General features: G+C 40.5%; 1 protein-coding gene across 4 annotated transcripts in view; it reads left to right on the plus strand.

Moving 5' to 3' along the window:
- The window catches only part of LOC144691408 (succinate--CoA ligase [ADP-forming] subunit beta, mitochondrial-like), a 124,557-nt gene that overhangs the window by 90,678 nt on the left and 16,917 nt on the right, over positions 1–16,962 (plus strand). For all 4 annotated transcript variants that reach the window (XR_013579130.1, XM_078559471.1, XM_078559470.1 and 1 more), the window contains one exon: positions 7,571–7,713. Coding sequence is in view for 3 of the 4 variants with exons in the window: in XM_078559471.1 (XP_078415597.1) it covers positions 7,571–7,713 (143 nt within the window). In the remaining variant the exon portion in view is untranslated. The remainder of the gene's footprint in view (positions 1–7,570; positions 7,714–16,962) is intronic.

A 16,962-nucleotide genomic window follows, 5' to 3' on the forward strand; every position in this document is an offset into this window, starting at 1 on the left:
TGCTTTGGAAATAGTTTCTTAGAGCAGCATGTTCTGGAACCAGCCAGAGAGCAGGTTATATTAGACTTGGTATTGTGTAACGTGACAGGATTAATTAATGACCTCAGAGTAAAGGCACCCCTAGGTAGCAGCGACCACAATATGATTGAATTTTACATCAGTTTGAAAGGGAGAAGAGTGTGTCTAAACTAGTATCTTAAACTTGAATAAGGGCAACTATGTGGGGATGAAAGCAGCGTTAGCTGAAGTGAACTGGGAAAGTAGGCTAGAGGACAGATCAATAGAGAAGCAGTGGCAGACATTTAAGGAGATATTTCAGAGTATTCAGAATAAGTACATTCCTACTATATAGAAAATTTCTAAGGGGAGGATCCACCATCTATGGTTAACTAGGGATGTTAAGGAAAACATCAAACTTAAGGAAAAAGCGTGCAACTGTAAAAGATGAGTGGCAGGACATATGATTGGACAGAATATAAACAACGTCAGAGAATGACTAATAGGTTAATCAAGAGACAGAAATTAGAGGATGAGAGGAAGCTAGCCAGAAATGTAAAAATGAATAGCAAGAGTTTCTACAGGTACTTAAAAAGGAGAAGAGTAAGTAAAGTGAGTGTTGGTCCTCTAGAGAGTGACAGTGGGGAGTTAATAGTAGATAATAAGGAAATGGCGGAAGAAATGAACAAATATTTTGCTTCTGTGTTCACTATATAGGATACAAAAAAATGCCAGTAATAGCTGCAAATCAGGAGGTGAACGGGGGAAAGGAACTTGGTGAAATTGGAATCACTAGGGAAACGGTACTGAGCAAATTGATGGAGCTGTGGGCTGGCAAGTCTCCGGGTCCTGATGGACTACACCCTAGGGCCTTAAAAGAGGTGGCTACTGAGGTAGTCGATGCGCTGGTGTTAATTTTCCAAAATTAGCTGGATTCTGGAAAGGTTCCATCAGATTGGAAAGTAGCAAATATAACTCCTCTATTCAAGAAGGGATGGAGGCAGAAACAGGCCAGTTAGCTTGACGTCTGTCGTGGGGAAGTTATTACAATCGATCGTTAAGGGGGTTATAGCTGGGCACTTAGAAGAGCTCAAGGCAGTAGGGAAGAGTCAGCATGGTTTTGCGAAAGGAAAATCATGTTTAACCAATTTATTGGAGTTTTTTGAATGAGTAACACGCTCAGTGGATAAAGGGGAGCCTGTAGATGTACCGTACTTGGATTTCCAGAAGGCATTTGGTAAGACACTACATCAAAGATTGTTGCAGAAAATAAAAGTGCATGGTGTAGTGGTAACATATTAGCATGGATAGAGGATTGGCTGGCTGGCAGAAAGCAAAGAGTGTGCCTAAATGGGTCTTTTTCGGATTGGTAGGATGTGACAAGTGAGGTCCCACAGGGGTCTATACTGGGGCCTCAACTTTTAACGATTTACATCAATGACTTAGATGAGGGGAGTGAAGACATGACAGCTAAATTTGCTGAAGACACAAAAATAGGTAGGAAAGTATGTTGTGAAGAGGATATGAGGAGGTTGCAGATGGATATAGATGGGTTGAGTGAGTGGGCAAAGATCCTGCAAATGGAGTTAAATGTGGGAAAATGTGAAGTTGTTCATTTTGGCAGGAAGAACAAAGAAGCAGAGAAATGGAGAATGGCTGCATAATTCTGTGGTGCAGAGGGATCTAGGTGTTCTAGTACGTGAGTCACAAAAAATTAATATGCAGGTACAGCAAGTAATTATGAAGGCTAATGGAATGCTACCCTTTATTACGAGAGGGATTGAACATAAAAGTAAGGATGTTATACTTCGGTTATACAGGGCATTGGTGAGACCGCACCTCGAATACTGTGTGCAGTTTTGGTCTCCTTATTTAAGTAAGGATGTAAATGCATTAGAGGTGTTTCAAAGAAGGTTTACTAGATTGATACCTGGAATGAGTGGGTTGTCTTATGAGGAAAGGTTGGACAGACTGGGCTTGTTTCCACTGGCGTTTAGAAGAGTGAGGGGTGATTTGATTGAAGTATACAAGATCCTGAATGGCTTTGACAAGGTGGACGTCAAAAGGATGTTTCCTCTTGCGGGTGAGTCCAGAACTAGGGGGCACTGTTTTAAAATTAGGGGTCGCTCTTTTAGGACAGAAATGAGGAGAAATTTTTTCTCAGAGGGTTGCGCGACTTTGGAATTCTCTGCCTCAGAAGGTGGTGGAGGCAGGTTCATTGAATATTTTTAAGGCGGAGGTAGACAGATTCTTGTTAGGCAAGGGAATCAAAGGTTATCGGGGTTAGACGGGAATGTGGAAATCGAAACACAAGAAGATCAGCCATGATCTTATTGAATGGCGGGGCAGGCTCGAGAGGTCGAATGGTCTACTCCTGTTCATATTTCTTATGTTCTTACATTCTTATGAACCTTCTCTGGATTGCCTCTAATGCCCTTATATCTTTCCTTAGATAAGGGGACCAAAATTGTTCACAGTTTTCTAGGTGTGGTCTAACTAGTGCCTTTTATAGTTTTAGCAAGACTTCCCTATTTTTATACTCCATTCCCTTTGAAATAAAAGGCAACATTCCATTTGCCTTTCCAATTTTCTGCTGAACTTGTATGTTAGCTTTTTGATATATTGCATAAGGACTCTCAAATCGCTCTGTGCTGCAGCCTTCTGCAGCCTTTCTCCATTTAAATAATATACAGCTCCTTTATTCTCCCTGCCAAAGTGCATAACCTCACATTTTCGCACACTATATTCCATTTGCCATCTTTTTGCCCACTCACTTAACCTGCCTATATCCCTCTGTAGACTCCTTGTGTCATCCTCACCGTTTGCCTTCCCACCTATTTTTGTCTCATCCGCAAATTTGGCGTTAGTACATTCACTTCTCTCATCTAAGTCAATATATATAGTAAATAATTGAGGCCCCAGCACTGATCCCTGTGGCACTCCACTGGTTACAGGTTGCCAACCTGAAAATGCCCCCCTTATCCCAACTATTTGTCTTCTATTAGTTAGCCAAACCTCTATCCGTGCTAATATACTACTCCCAATGCCATGGGCTCTTCTGTTATTTAGTAGCCTTTCGTGCGGTACCTTATCGAACGCCTTTAAGAAATCCAAATATATTACATCTACTGGTTCTCCTTTATCTATCCTGCCTGTTACCTCCTCAAAGAATTCTAATAAATTTGTCAGGCATGATTTCCCCTTCATGAAGCCGTGCTGACTCTGCTTGATTAGGTTATGTAATTCTAAATGCTCTGCTATTACATCTTTTATAATAGACTCCCAGTGACAGATGTTAAGCTAACTGGCCTATTGTTACCTGTTTTTTGGTCTCCCCCCCCACTTTTTGAATAAGGGTGTTACATTGGCAGTTTTCCAATCCTCTAAGAATCTAATGATTCTTGGAAGATTTCTACCAGTGCATCCACTATCTCTGTAGCTACTTCCTTTAATATCCTAGGATGCAACCCATCAGATCCAGGGGACTTATCGGCCTTTAGCCCCATTAGTTTCCCTAGTACTTTTTCTGTAGTGATAGTTATTGTATTTATTTCCTTCCTCTCTTTTGCCTCTTGATTATTTAGTATTGGAATGCTATTAGTATCTTCTACCATGAGGACTGAAGCAAAGTATTTATTCAACTCCTCTTCTATTTCCTGGTTCCCTATTATAATTTCCCCAGCCTCATTCAATAAGGGGCCTATGTTCACTTTGGTCTCTCTCTTCCTTTTTATATATTTAGAGAAGCTCTTACTGTCCGTTTTTATATTACTTGCTAGTTTACCCTCAAAGTTTATTTTCTCCCTCTTTATTATTTTTTGGTCATCTTTTGTTGGTTTTTAAAACTTTCCCAATCCTCTGGCTTACCACTAATCTTTGCCACATTTTATGTCTTTTGTTTCAATTTTATACTATCCTTAACTTCCTTGGTTAACCATGATTGGTTTATCTCCTTTTTAGAATCCTTCTTCCTCACTGGGATATACCTTTGTTGTGAGTCATGAACTATTTTCTTAAACATCTGCCATTGTTCATCAGACGTTTTTTTTCTGCTAAAATCCTATCCTAGTCCACTCTAGCCAACTCTTCCCTCATTCCTTTGTAATTACCCCTATTCAAGTTTAGCACAGTTGTTTCTGACCCAAGTTTCTCACTCTCAAACTGAATGTTAAATTCTACCATGTTATGGTCACTATTTCCTAGGGTATCTTTGACCTTGAGATAATTTATTAAGCCCGCCTCATTACACATTACCAGATCCAAAATAGCTTGATCCCTGGTTGGATCCATGACATATTGTTCTAGGAAACTGTCCTGAATATACACTATGAATTGTTGCTCGTGGCTACCTCTGCCAATTTGATTTTCCCAATCTACATGAAGATTAAAATCACCCACAATTAATATACTGCCTTTTTTACATGCCCCATTATCTCCTGATTTATTCTCTGTCCTAAAGCATAGCTACTCTTTGGAGGCCTATAGACTAATCCCATCAGTGTCTTCTTCCTCCACCCATATGGATTCTACACATCTTCCGATCCAAGATCCTTTCTTGCTATCGTACTTATTCCATCTCGTACTAGCGAAGCTACCCCACCACCCTTTCCTTCCTGCCTGTCCTTTCAAAAAGTCACTACTCCTGAATATTTATTTCCCAGCTTTGATCTCCTTGTAACTACGTCTCCGTTATGGTTATAAGATCATACCCATTAACCTCTATTTGTGCCGGTAATTCATTTATTTTGTTCTGAATACTATGTGCATTTAAGTAAAGAGCCATTAATTTTGCCTTTTTACCATTTCCCCCCCTTAACCCTATTTGCTGCTGTTTTGGTCATTTTTTGTTGGTTTTTAAAACTTTTCCAATTCTTTGGCTTACCACTAATCTTTGCCACATTTTATATTTTTTCTTTCAATTTTATACTATCTTAACTTCCTTGGTTAACCATGGTTGGTTTATCTCCTTCTTAGAATCCTTCTTCCTCACTGGGATATATCTTTGTTGTGAGTCATGAACTATTTTCTTAAACATCTGCCATTGTACACTCCGTTCCTTCCTGTCATACTCTAGGTATCATTACCTAAGTAGCTGCCCTGCTTGGCTGCCATATCCTTTTGCTATGTAAGCCTACGCATCCCCTTTCCAGAACCCCCCCCCCCCACTATTTAGTTTAAAGCCCTCTCTACTGCCTTAGCTTTTTGGTTCTTCAGGACACTGGTCCCAGCACGGTTCAAGTGAAGCCCGTCCCACCGGAGCAGCTCCCTTCTACTCCAGCACTGATGCCAGTGCCCCATGAACTGAAACCCATTCCTCCCACACCAATTTTTGAGCCACGCATTTAATTCCTTGACTTTATTTACCCTATGTCAGTTTGTCCTTGGCTCAGTTAGTAATCCTGGGATTATTAACTTGGAAGTTTTGTTTTTTAATTTATCCCATAACTGTTCAAATTCTTTCAGAAGAACCTCCTATCCTATCAGTATCGTTGGTAACAACGTGGACGATGACAATTGGATCCCTCTCCTCCCACTCCAAGTTTCTTTCCAGCCCTGAGGAGATGTCCTTAACTCTGGCAGGTAACACAGCCTTCAGGACTCATGCTCACGGCTGCAGAGAACAGCATCTATCCCCCTAATTATACTGTCCCTTACCACTACTACATTCCTATTTCCTCCCCCAACTTGAATGGTGCCCTGTACCATGGCGCTGTGGTCAGTTCGCTCAACCTCCCTGCAGGCCCCGCTCTCATCCCTACAGCTTGCAACAACCTCGTAACTGTTGGATGGTTGCAGGGGCCGAGGCTCCTCGAACGTTATCCCCTGGGCCCCCAAACCTGCTTCACCTGCAGTCACATCCTCCTGTCCCTGATCACAGACCAAATTTGAATTACCTAAGCTGAGGGGTGTGACCGCCTCCTGAAGCAAAAAGTGTCCAGGTAACTTTCCCTCTCCCTGATGTGGCGCAATGCCTGCAGCTTGGACTCTAGCTCCTTAACTTGGATCCAAAGTTCCTTGAGCTGCAAACACCTGGTATGCATGTGTTCGCTCTGCATCACCTCTATGTCCAGCAGCTCCCAAATATTGCCATAGCAACACATCACCCATCCTGCCATTGCTATTGTATTTTATTCAAATTATTAATTAATTACTCTAGTAATTAATTACTGTGCTCTTTACACTTTATTATAATTATTTTTTATACACACCAGTATTGATCTTATACTTAACAAGTATGTATAAGAAAAAGAGAAAAAAAGACTAGAGACCTAAACACAAACTAAAGATCTTAGTTTTACTTTAAAGACTAGAAATACTCACCAATCAGCTGCTCTCCATGTTCTTTTCCCACTCGTGCTCTTTAATGGTCTCTCACTCTATCAAATCTCCTCTTAGCCTTCCTCTCTCCAAGGAAAACAGTCCCAACCTCTCCAATCTATCTTCGTAACTGAAGTTTCTCATCCCAGGGACCATTCTTGTAAGCCTCTTCTGCACTCTCTCCAATGTGTTCACATTGGGCAGAGAGTGAGATTTTTAATATTCTTTCATGGGCTGACAAGGCCAACATTTGTTGCCCATCCCTAATTGCCCTTGAACTGAGTGGCTTGCTAGGCAATTTCAGAGGGCTGTTAAGAGTCAACCACATTGTTGTGGGTCTGGAGTCACATGTAGGCTATACTAGGTAAGGACAGTAGATTTCCTTTTTTACAACAATCAATCATAGTTTCCAGCTTTCAATTCCAGATTTTTAAAAATTAATTAAAGATAGGATTTGAACACATGACCCCAGAGCATTAGCCTAGGCCTCTGGATTACTAACCCAGTGACATAACCACTACACCACTGTCTTTCCCTATCCAGCTTTCTACTACCTTTTGTGTGAAAATGTACTTCCTAATTTCCTTGCTCAATGGTCTAACCCTAATTTTATGCTGGCTTATTTCAGATTCTCCTATCAGAGGAAATAGTTTCTCTGTATCTACTGTAAAGAATCCTTTTGACATTTTAAACACCTTGATCAGATTACACCCTTAATCTTCTATAATCAAGGGAATTCAAGACAAATTTATGCAACCAGTCCTCATAATTTAACCCTCTAAGCCCTGGTATCACCTTGGAGAATCTGTGCTGCACCCTCTCTAAGGCCAACGTATCCTTACTGAGATGTGGTACCTAAAACTCAATACAATTGTCCTGATGAGATCTGACTAAGGCGCTAAAGAACTGAAGCATAGCTTCTCCCCCATTGTATTAAGCCCCCTTGAGATAAAAACCAATTTCCTTTTTGTTTCCTAATTTACCTGTCTGCTATCGTTAAATGATTTGTGCAGTGTAAATATTTCTGGATTAATCAAAATGTTGGGCTTGTTTGAAACTGCATCCTGTATGGAGGATAAGGGAGGCCATTTTAGTTTATGTTGATATTTGCATGCCTGTGCATTTTATTTTCAAGCTTTTTTTGACTGAGAGATGATTTTTTTTAAGGTTTCCAAGCTGGTTTTATCTTATTAAACATGTATTGATATGTATGTTCATATGTAGTTACGTCATTGGTGGGTATTTTGTTTTGCAGTAAATGGTGCAGGTTTAGCTATGGCCACAATGGATATCATAAAGCTTCATGGAGGAAATCCTGCCAACTTTCTCGATGTAGGTGGCGGGGCAACAGCTCAGCAAGTAAAGGAGGCTTTTAAACTTATTACCTCAAACAAACAGGTGAATGGAGTTGAATTATTACCATATTCTCTTGCAACTGTTTGGACTTTTCTTAAGGATTTTGTGATTCTAAATGTTCCTTCATTCCTTCAGTCATCTAAGCAGTTGTAATTTTGTGTATCTTTTCAATGTACCAGCCATTGAGCAAAGGAGATTAGACAGGGAGCCCGTGGCTCCTAATCTGCAATAGCTCACGAGTGAGACTCATTTTACTCATTAACTCACCCCCACTGTAGAAATCCGAAATATGTGCTTTTCAACTATAAATTGGTGCATTCATTTAAAATACCTACTAGGCTTTCAGCTTTAATAAGTAGAAGATGCTGGACGCTCTGAACAAGTGGTTCTAAGTACAACTGTAAATGGGGTTGACCTTTCTCTGAATTGAAGCTTCAGTTTTTATTGAGTTACATATTCATTGCAACCCTTTTTTATAAGAAAGGAAGGAAGTATCAATGTTGCCATTTTCATGGTTGCAGAAAAAATAGTGAGAGGTTGAATATGTTCTTGCTAGTTTTATCCATACTGCACAGCACTCTGCCTGAGAGCAGAGAGGTGACAGGCGCTATTTTCAACCTGTCTGGGTGTTAAGAGGTATGCAGAAGCAGTCTTGGTTAGATTACACATTTCCCCACCCTCCTGCCTCCATCTCTTCACATTTTAGGCAAGCATCTCAAGTTTGATCATGCAAATAAATTCAGATATATGGCATGTGGAAGTTGTAGCTGAAGAGAGATTAAATAGATGTTTTAGTGCAGTGCATCAGTGGGACAAAGTTACAGCACAGTCCTTTTGCCCATTGTCCATTGTTTTATCTGTACCTTTTAGCCTATTTCGATCCCTTCCCTTCACCCCACTCCCACTAGGGCTATCTGTACCTTGCTTGTCCTGCTTTCTATCCTTAATTAGCACATTCCTTAGATAATATCACCACCTTCAACACCTCTTTGCCCTTTTGTCTATGACATCTTTTGGCTATCTCCACCTATCACTGGCCCTCTACCCAGCTCTGCTTGTCCCACCGCCCCCTTAAACCAGCTTATATTTCACCTCTTTTCTATTTTTACTTAGTTCTGTTGAAGAGTCATACAGACTCGAAACGTTAACTGTGTTCCTCCGCAGATGCTGCCAGACCTGCTGAGTTTTTCCAGGTATTTTTATTTTCCTTTTGCCCATTGTTTTGTTCCCTTGATTCTTCCAGTGATACCACCACCAGAACAGATATGCCTCAGAGATTCTTTGCTGCAGTTGTTGATGTTGGTGCATCTTGTATGGAGGGTAAAATTCTCAATATATATTCATAGATGTACCTGTTTGTAGATTGCTCCAAGGTCAGCATTGTTGAAGCTGTTCATAGTGGAGGAATATTTGTTTTATTGGAAGTATTGCTTTGCAAGAAAGTTGAGTTTCTGCATCTCAACAAATTTATGCAGAGAAACCAGATGATTCCTTTATTTTTTCCTTACTAAAGAACTGCTTAAGGTATTGCCTCTCCATAGGTCTTAGAATGAATGATTTTAATTTTGGTTCACTGAGCCTTCTTGCATGCACACTTAATTTAATTTGCAAAGCCATGATTAAGTTAGCAACAAGCTGCTGAATTAACTTGTTCCTGCCAAATCATCAAGGACGAAGCCAGATCACTAGTAATGCAGTAAGCCATAGTTGTTGGTCAAAAATCACAAAGTAAAGTTGGTTACAAGAGTATTTCATAGGCATTCATAAATGCAATCTGTTATCTGGCAGTTGAGTAGTACATCATTTATGGACTTTTACTTAACAAAACAAGAAGCAAAAGTTACATAAGCAACAGTATGTCACTATAAATCAGAACAAATAAATGCTGAGTTTTAACTGTAGCAGTGACCAGAGTCTGAGTTTACTTAGAATAATTATATATTATATACAAGATGCACTGAGGCAATCCACAAAAGCCCTTTGGACAGCATCTTCCAAATCCATGCCCTCTAGTACTGTTATGACCACAGCCGTTGTTGATTGCGGCGCAAACCAAATCCCAGAGGGAAACTTGGCTCACGGATCATAACCATTTTTTTGTATTCTGGAACCGAGAAGATGATATACCAATCTCAGCAATAAGCGGTCCAGTAACATATTTGGAATTTTAAAAATTAAAAGTTTTATTAACAAAAATAAAACTTAAGCACACAAGATTACAGTTACACAATTAAGGTTAGTCTTACAAAACATTCCCCCAAAAACACTACTTGGTCAGACCCACCAATAAACACCTTCCAGGCAACAATCTCTTTATAGATATCTACTATGAAATCCAGCATATTACACTAGGCAAACTCCTGTAGCTTCACTAAAGACATACCACATGACCTTTACCCTCTCCCAATCTACGGTGGAATCACTTCAGAATAATACTGCTTGCTGCAGCCCAAGACTTTTCTGGGCTTGACTGGATGGGCGACTCAAACTGCATCCTCTCCCAGCCCAGAACTCCAGCTATCTCAACAGCTTAAACAGCCCCAGCCATCTCTAGCTCAACAGCTACAACCAGCCACCCACAGTAACTCTAATATACCTTTTTACCCCTTTCATCTCAGTCCCATTGTTCTCACACCCCTTTGAAACTCAAACCCTTCCAAATATAAGACCTTTCATGTTTCCATCTTGTCTTTGCTTTTGGGTCAACAAAATATAGTATCCCCCTATGTTTACTTATGGAACTCCTGCAAGATGCAAACATGTTTCTTGTGACCTCTGACTCCCCTTTGATATTCAACAAACTCCCAACTTATCTAGAAATGACTGTCTGGGAACTTTTAAAGTTCACTTTGCTTTTGTGGCAGTTAGTGTTAAACTGAGGCAGTGTGAGATAATCTAAAGCTAGTTTTGCACTGTTTGGTAATGTGATATGTTGGGAATACAGCTTCTCCACTCCAGAACTAGTACAGGATCGGCCATGTCTCAGTTGGTTGCACTTGCTCCTCTGAGTCAGATGATTCAAGCCCCATTTCAGAGACTCAAGTACATGATCTAGGCTGATACTTCAGTATCACGCTGTCACTATCCAATGAAATGAGGGCCTATCTGCCCTTTTAGGTGAACATAAAAGATCCCAAGGCACTTTTCAAAATGAACATGGTTGTCTCTAGGGTGTCCTGGCCAATAGTGAAAGATTGCTCATTGCTGTTTGTGGGATCTTGCGGTGTACCAATTAGCTGCCAAGTTTCCCTACAGCACAACAGTAACTACAGTTCAAAGAGTACTTTGTTAACTTTGAAACACTTAGGGGTGTCCTGAGGTCAGAAAAATCGCTATTTAGATACAAGTTGTTTTTTCTTTACTGGACTTTGATGTCCGGATTTTCTTGGTAACGTCTCTATCCATCAGTTATTTAAGAAAATTGCTCCATGCCTGTTTACCGCAATCACCTCTGAAGAGATATTGTGTTACAGAAATGTCTTCTGGCCCAGAGTGTTTCATGTCACTTCTGAATCTCTTCCTCCATATCATTTCAAAACAGAATCCCGTTGTTCTTTGGAGCTTTTGATGTGGCTGCCTACATAATGGGATATTCTTTTGCTAATTCAGCCTGCGGCTTTGACTTTTTATCCAGAACTGTGATTTGTGGCTCAAATTCAAAATGGGGCATTTTTTCATTCTTGAATTTGAATCTTTCAAGTACCCCTGTTACACAAGTATTTTTTCCTGTACGAATAATAGTTGTACGATTTATCTTTGTTTTACTTAATGTGAAATTAATTGCTGGTGCTGAGCAGGAATTCTGATAAGATGTGGAGGTACTTTGACAAGCTTACGCACATGTCATAGCTTATGTTCATCCTGCCGTGGTACTTTCTTTACATTGACGTTATTGCTGAAGATCCAACTTTGCCTAGGTAGGTTGCACTAAATAGGACTAACACTTTCAGTGTTGTGGGATAAGTAGTGCTGTAATCAGTTGCACCATAGCCAACACGATCCTGCTTTTTAAAAATTCATTCCCCAAGTGTGAGTATTGCTGACAAGACCAGCATTTGTTGACCATCTCTAATTGCTCCTGAGAAGATCCCGGTGAGCCACCTTCTTGAAATGTTGCAGTCCCATGTGTCGTCGGTACACTTACAGTGCTGCTGGAAGGGAATTCCAGGATTTTGACCTAGCGACAGTGAAGGAACGCTGATATAGTTCCAAATAAGGATGGTGTGTGGCTTGGAGGGCAACTTGCAAGTGGTGATGTTCCAGTGTACCAGCTGCCCTTGTTCTTCTAAGCGGTACAGCTCGCAGGTTTGGAAGCTGAAGTTGAAGGAGCCTTGGTGAGCTGCTACAGTGCATCTTGTAGGTACACACTGCTGCCATTCGGTGCCAATGGTGGAGGGAGTAAATAATTAAGGTGGAGATGCCTGCACACATGCATTTTCCATTGGGGTCATTGGGTGGTAATCAGGAGTGGAAATCTCAGCTGACTTTACTTTACCTTCCAACACATGTTGGAGGCACTCTTACCAATGTTTGACTCAGGACAGCTAACAGCACAATCGAGGGATCTAACCAGAGCATTCCTGTGTTCGTATCATATTAGCACGTTTACCCAGCGAACCATCAGCATAAGCCTATATCTTTGCTTTTTATTTTTGCATGTATTGCACAACACACTTTGCCAATGTAGGTATCCCATATAACAGGATGCATTGCCAAATATTACTTTGGTTAGACTGTCTCAGCAAATCAGCTTTGATTTTTATTACTATAATAATGCAAAAATATATCTAATGTATACACACCCCCCATATGATTGAAATAGGTACATGTTAAAAGTAAGTTTTAGAGCAGATGCAACTAATCCAACCTTTAGCAATTCTTAAAAGCAGAGATGAGTAGGTTTTGATAATCTTATAGGAAACAATGTGTATAATGAAGGGAGATAGGGAAAGGTTTGTTTGGGTATTGGACATGACTGGACCAGCTTTGATTAGGAGATTTCTGGTGATTGGAGAAAGATCACTGTGGAGAAATATAATGGTTCGATAAGTCTTTAAAAAAAAAACACTTCTTCTAGCCCACAGTGAAAAATCAAATGGTTAACAGACAATAGAACATTATTAGATTGATTTTTTTGTTTTGTAATCAGGGCCACCAAATTTCCACAACATTAGGTGAACCGTAATATTATACAGTTATCACGCTACACAAACCCGTGTATAAAACATACTCAGCACAACTGGAACTGACCTCATGTCTGACATTATGCAGATTTTAACAATAAGTGACTTAATATTATGGAAGGACACTACCTATCTTTTGAGGGTTTACAGACCTCGTTTTCTTGTGTGTGCTTCTGGAACTCAACAACGCTAGGAGATAATTGCAGCTAGTCTTTGAATCTGTGAACGTGGCTCCAAAGGGCTCCTTGCCCAATCCTATGATGCCGAATTAATTGTGTTCTACTATGATTGTGAGACAGCCAAAATTGGAGAAGTTGGGACTGTTCTCCTTGGAGAGGAGAAGGCCAAGAGGAGATCTGATAGATGTTTAAAATCATGAGGGAGCTGGACAGAGTAGATAGGGAGAAAACTGTTCCCGCTGTAAAAGGATCAAGAACGGGAGGACACATATTTAAAATGATTTGCAAAAAAAGCAAATGTGATGTGAGAAACAACTTTTTCACACAGCGAGTAGTTTGGGTCTGGAATGCACTGCCTGCAGGTGTGGGCCGGGATTTTCTAGTCCCGCCATGGAGAATGCAGCGGGCCAGCCAAAAGTTCATTGACTTTTGGCGGGACTGGATGATACTGGCGGCAGGTGGGGCCGGGTAATCCCGCCCACAGAAGATAGTGGCTTTCTTTTTATGGTTATATGTATCAGGAATGCAGTCATCTATTGATATAAGTTTGCTACTCGAAAACGATCCTTCGAGGAAGAGTAGCTCTTAATTCAAAATGACCTCTGCAAAGAATGAGTATGGAGCAAAACTGAGAGGACTAGTATACCAAGTTTGTTATTCCCCATATAAACTTCAAATTCTCCTCCTTTGGATTTATGGAGGAGACCATGTAATATCCCAGGTCACAGAATTGTTACGATGCAGAAGGAGGCCATTTGACCCATCGTGTCTGCACTGACTCTCCGAATGAGCATTATGACTTAGTGCCATTTTCCTGCCTTTCCCCATAACCCTGCACACTATTTTCAAATAATCACCTAATGCCCTCTTGAATGCCTTGATTGAACCTGCCTCCACCACACTTGCAGGCGGTGCATTCCAAACGCTAACTACTCGCTGTGTGAGAAAGTTGTTTCTTGCATCACATTTGCTTTTTTTGCAAATCACTTTAAATCTGTGTCCTCTCGTTCTCGATTCTTTTACAGCGGGAACAGTTTTCTCCCTATCTACTCTGTCCAGCTCTCTCATGATTTTGAACATCTATCAGACCTCCCCTTAGCCTTCTCCTCTCCAAGGAGAACAGTCCCATCTTTATAACTGAAGTTTCTCATCCCTGGAACCATTCTTGTAAACCTCTTCTGCACTCTCTCCAATGAGTTCGCATCTTTCCTAAAGTGTGGCGCCCAAAACTGTGTACACTACTCCAGCTGAGGTCTAACTAGTGTCTTATACAAGTTCAGCATAACCTCCTTGTTCTTGCACTCTATGCCACTGTTAATAAAGCCTAGGACATTGTATGCTTTATTAACTGCTCTCTCCACCTGTCCTGCCACCTTTAATGACTTATGCACGTATACAGTCAGATCCCTCTGCTCCTGCACATCCTTTAGAGTTGTACCCCTTATTTTATATTGTCTCTCCATGTTCTTCCTACCAAAATGAATCACCTCACACTTATTCACCTTGTACTTCATCTGCCACCTATGTGTCCACTCCACAAACTTGTCTATGTCCTTTTGAAGTTCTACATGGTCCTCTTCACAGTTTACAATGCTTCCAAGCATATTCCTTAGTTAAGTTTAGTGCTCTATTCTGTCAGGATGCATGAATTGGTTGTTCTTGGCACTAATTCCCTGTTAAACCTGGTGTACATGCGTCCTTCAATTTCCATCAGATGTTCACCTGGACATTTCTTCCCCTAGAGCTGGTAAGTTTCATGTTCTTGACAGAGAAACATTAGGAACAGCAATAATCCATTCAGCCCCTCAAGCTTGTTCAGTCATTCAGGCAGATCATGGATATTTGTATCTCATTTCCAATTGCCTCCCTTTTCTCCATATCCCTTGGTAGCCTTACCTAACAAACATTTATCGATCTTGATCTCGAAAATTTCAATTGACCCAGCATGCACAAGGGAAGAGTGTTCTGGATTTCGGCTACTCTTTGTGTGGCAGAAGTGCTTCTTGATCCACGCCTATATGTATTCTTCAGACTCACAGAATCATAGTGCAGAAGAGGCCCTTCGGCCCATCGAGTCTGCACTGACACGTGAGAAACACCTGACCTACCTACCTAATCCCATTTACCAGCACTTGGCGGATAGCCTTGAATGTTATGATGTGCCAAGTGCTCATCCAGGTACTTTTTAAAGGATGTGAGGCAACCTGCCTCCACCATGCTCCCAGGCAGTGCATTCCAGACCGTCACCACCCTCTGGGTAAAAAGGTTTTCCCTCACATCCCCCCTAAACCTCCTGCCCCTCACCTTGAACTTATGCCCCCTTGTGACTGACCCTTCAACTAAGGGGAACAGCTGCTCCCGATCCACCCTGTCCATACCCCTCATAATCTTGTACACCTCGATCAGGTCGCCCCTCAGTCTTCTCTGCTCCAACGAAAACAACCCAAGTCTATCCACCCTCTCTTCATAACTTAAATGTTTCATCCCAGGCAACATCCTGGTGAATCTCCTCTGCACCCCCTCCAGTGCAATCACATCCTTCCTATAATGTGGTGACCAGAACTGCACACAGTACTCCAGCTGTGGCCTCACCAAGATTCTATACAACTCCAATATGACCTCCCTACTTTTATAATCTATGCCTTGACTGATAAAGGCAAGTGTCCCATATGCCTTTTTCACCACCCCACTAACATGCCCCTCTGCCTTATTCTTGCCTTATGAAGGCAATGGGGCTCTTCCATGAAAAATAAATGATTGAAATGATTTATGAAGCATTCATAAGAATACCAGGGCCAAATTTTGCAAAGAATTGTGGTTGATTCCCACCCCACCCCACCACAGAAACGAGCAGTTTAAATGGTTCTCTCCTTATAGAGGCTGGGAAATAAACAGAAGCACCTTGTAGTTGTCATGAAGTACAGTGAAATTAGCTTGAACCATTGAAGTGCACATGTAATGTGCTTTGTAATGCCTTTTATTTAGTGGTAGATTACATTCAAAAAAGATACACTAGCAACAAATCTGTTTTTAACTACATACCTCTAAACATCTGTCAACCTTCAGGCATTCAAAGGTTTATAGAGAAAAGAGAACATTGATTTTTCCCTCACCAAACAGCAGTTGAACTGATTGATCTTAGGCAGTGTTCACTTAAAGCTATTGGACTTTATGCCCTGAAAAGGGAAAAGCCATATTGGCATAGCTCTAGCCTTAGCAGCAGAATCATAAATTACACATCACAGCGTATAATGCTGTTTCATTATAAGACAGTATTTCACCTGATTTACTGAAATATCACTAATCATCTAATTGCACTTAAAATTCTTGGTGTGACCATTCCTTCATTTAAAGTTCAGCTATACACTATCTCCTCTGTGACTAAAAAAAGATCACTGTTTAAAATCCTTGACAAAAGCCCAAAAACAGCAAAGCCTGTTAATTGTATCATATTAATATTTTCTGCTTAACATTTTATCTCTATTTCTGATCAATTCTGGTTTTAGGTCCTAAGAGTCTATAAAAGCACCCCATTTAACGAGAGACACCTTAAATTTAATGCAAAAATTCAATTGAAGCATATGACTTTCAGCATAAATGACCTTTGTCATTTTTATTCATGGTATGGAAATATCAATGGTCCTGAGTCTAATCCTTTAATCTTTCCATTGCCTGTGTTGCTGTGTTTATGTGACCTATTTTTATTAAAATGTTCTAATCTTTATCTTTTTCATTTGTTTTTATAAAAAAAACTATTTAATGTCCTAAATGTATCTAAATAATGTAATAGGATAAGAGGACTCTGCTGGACTATCAAATATAACTATTCAAACGTAAAAGGTACTATGCTTTAGGACTAAGGGAACAGATGGAACTGGATTTTCCAAAGAAGGAATATCAGGCAAAAAATACGAGGTTTTCTTTTCAAA

Source organism: Cetorhinus maximus, chromosome 16 (genome assembly GCF_964194155.1).
Source record: "Cetorhinus maximus chromosome 16, sCetMax3.hap1.1, whole genome shotgun sequence".
Lineage (NCBI taxonomy): Eukaryota > Metazoa > Chordata > Chondrichthyes > Lamniformes > Cetorhinidae > Cetorhinus > Cetorhinus maximus.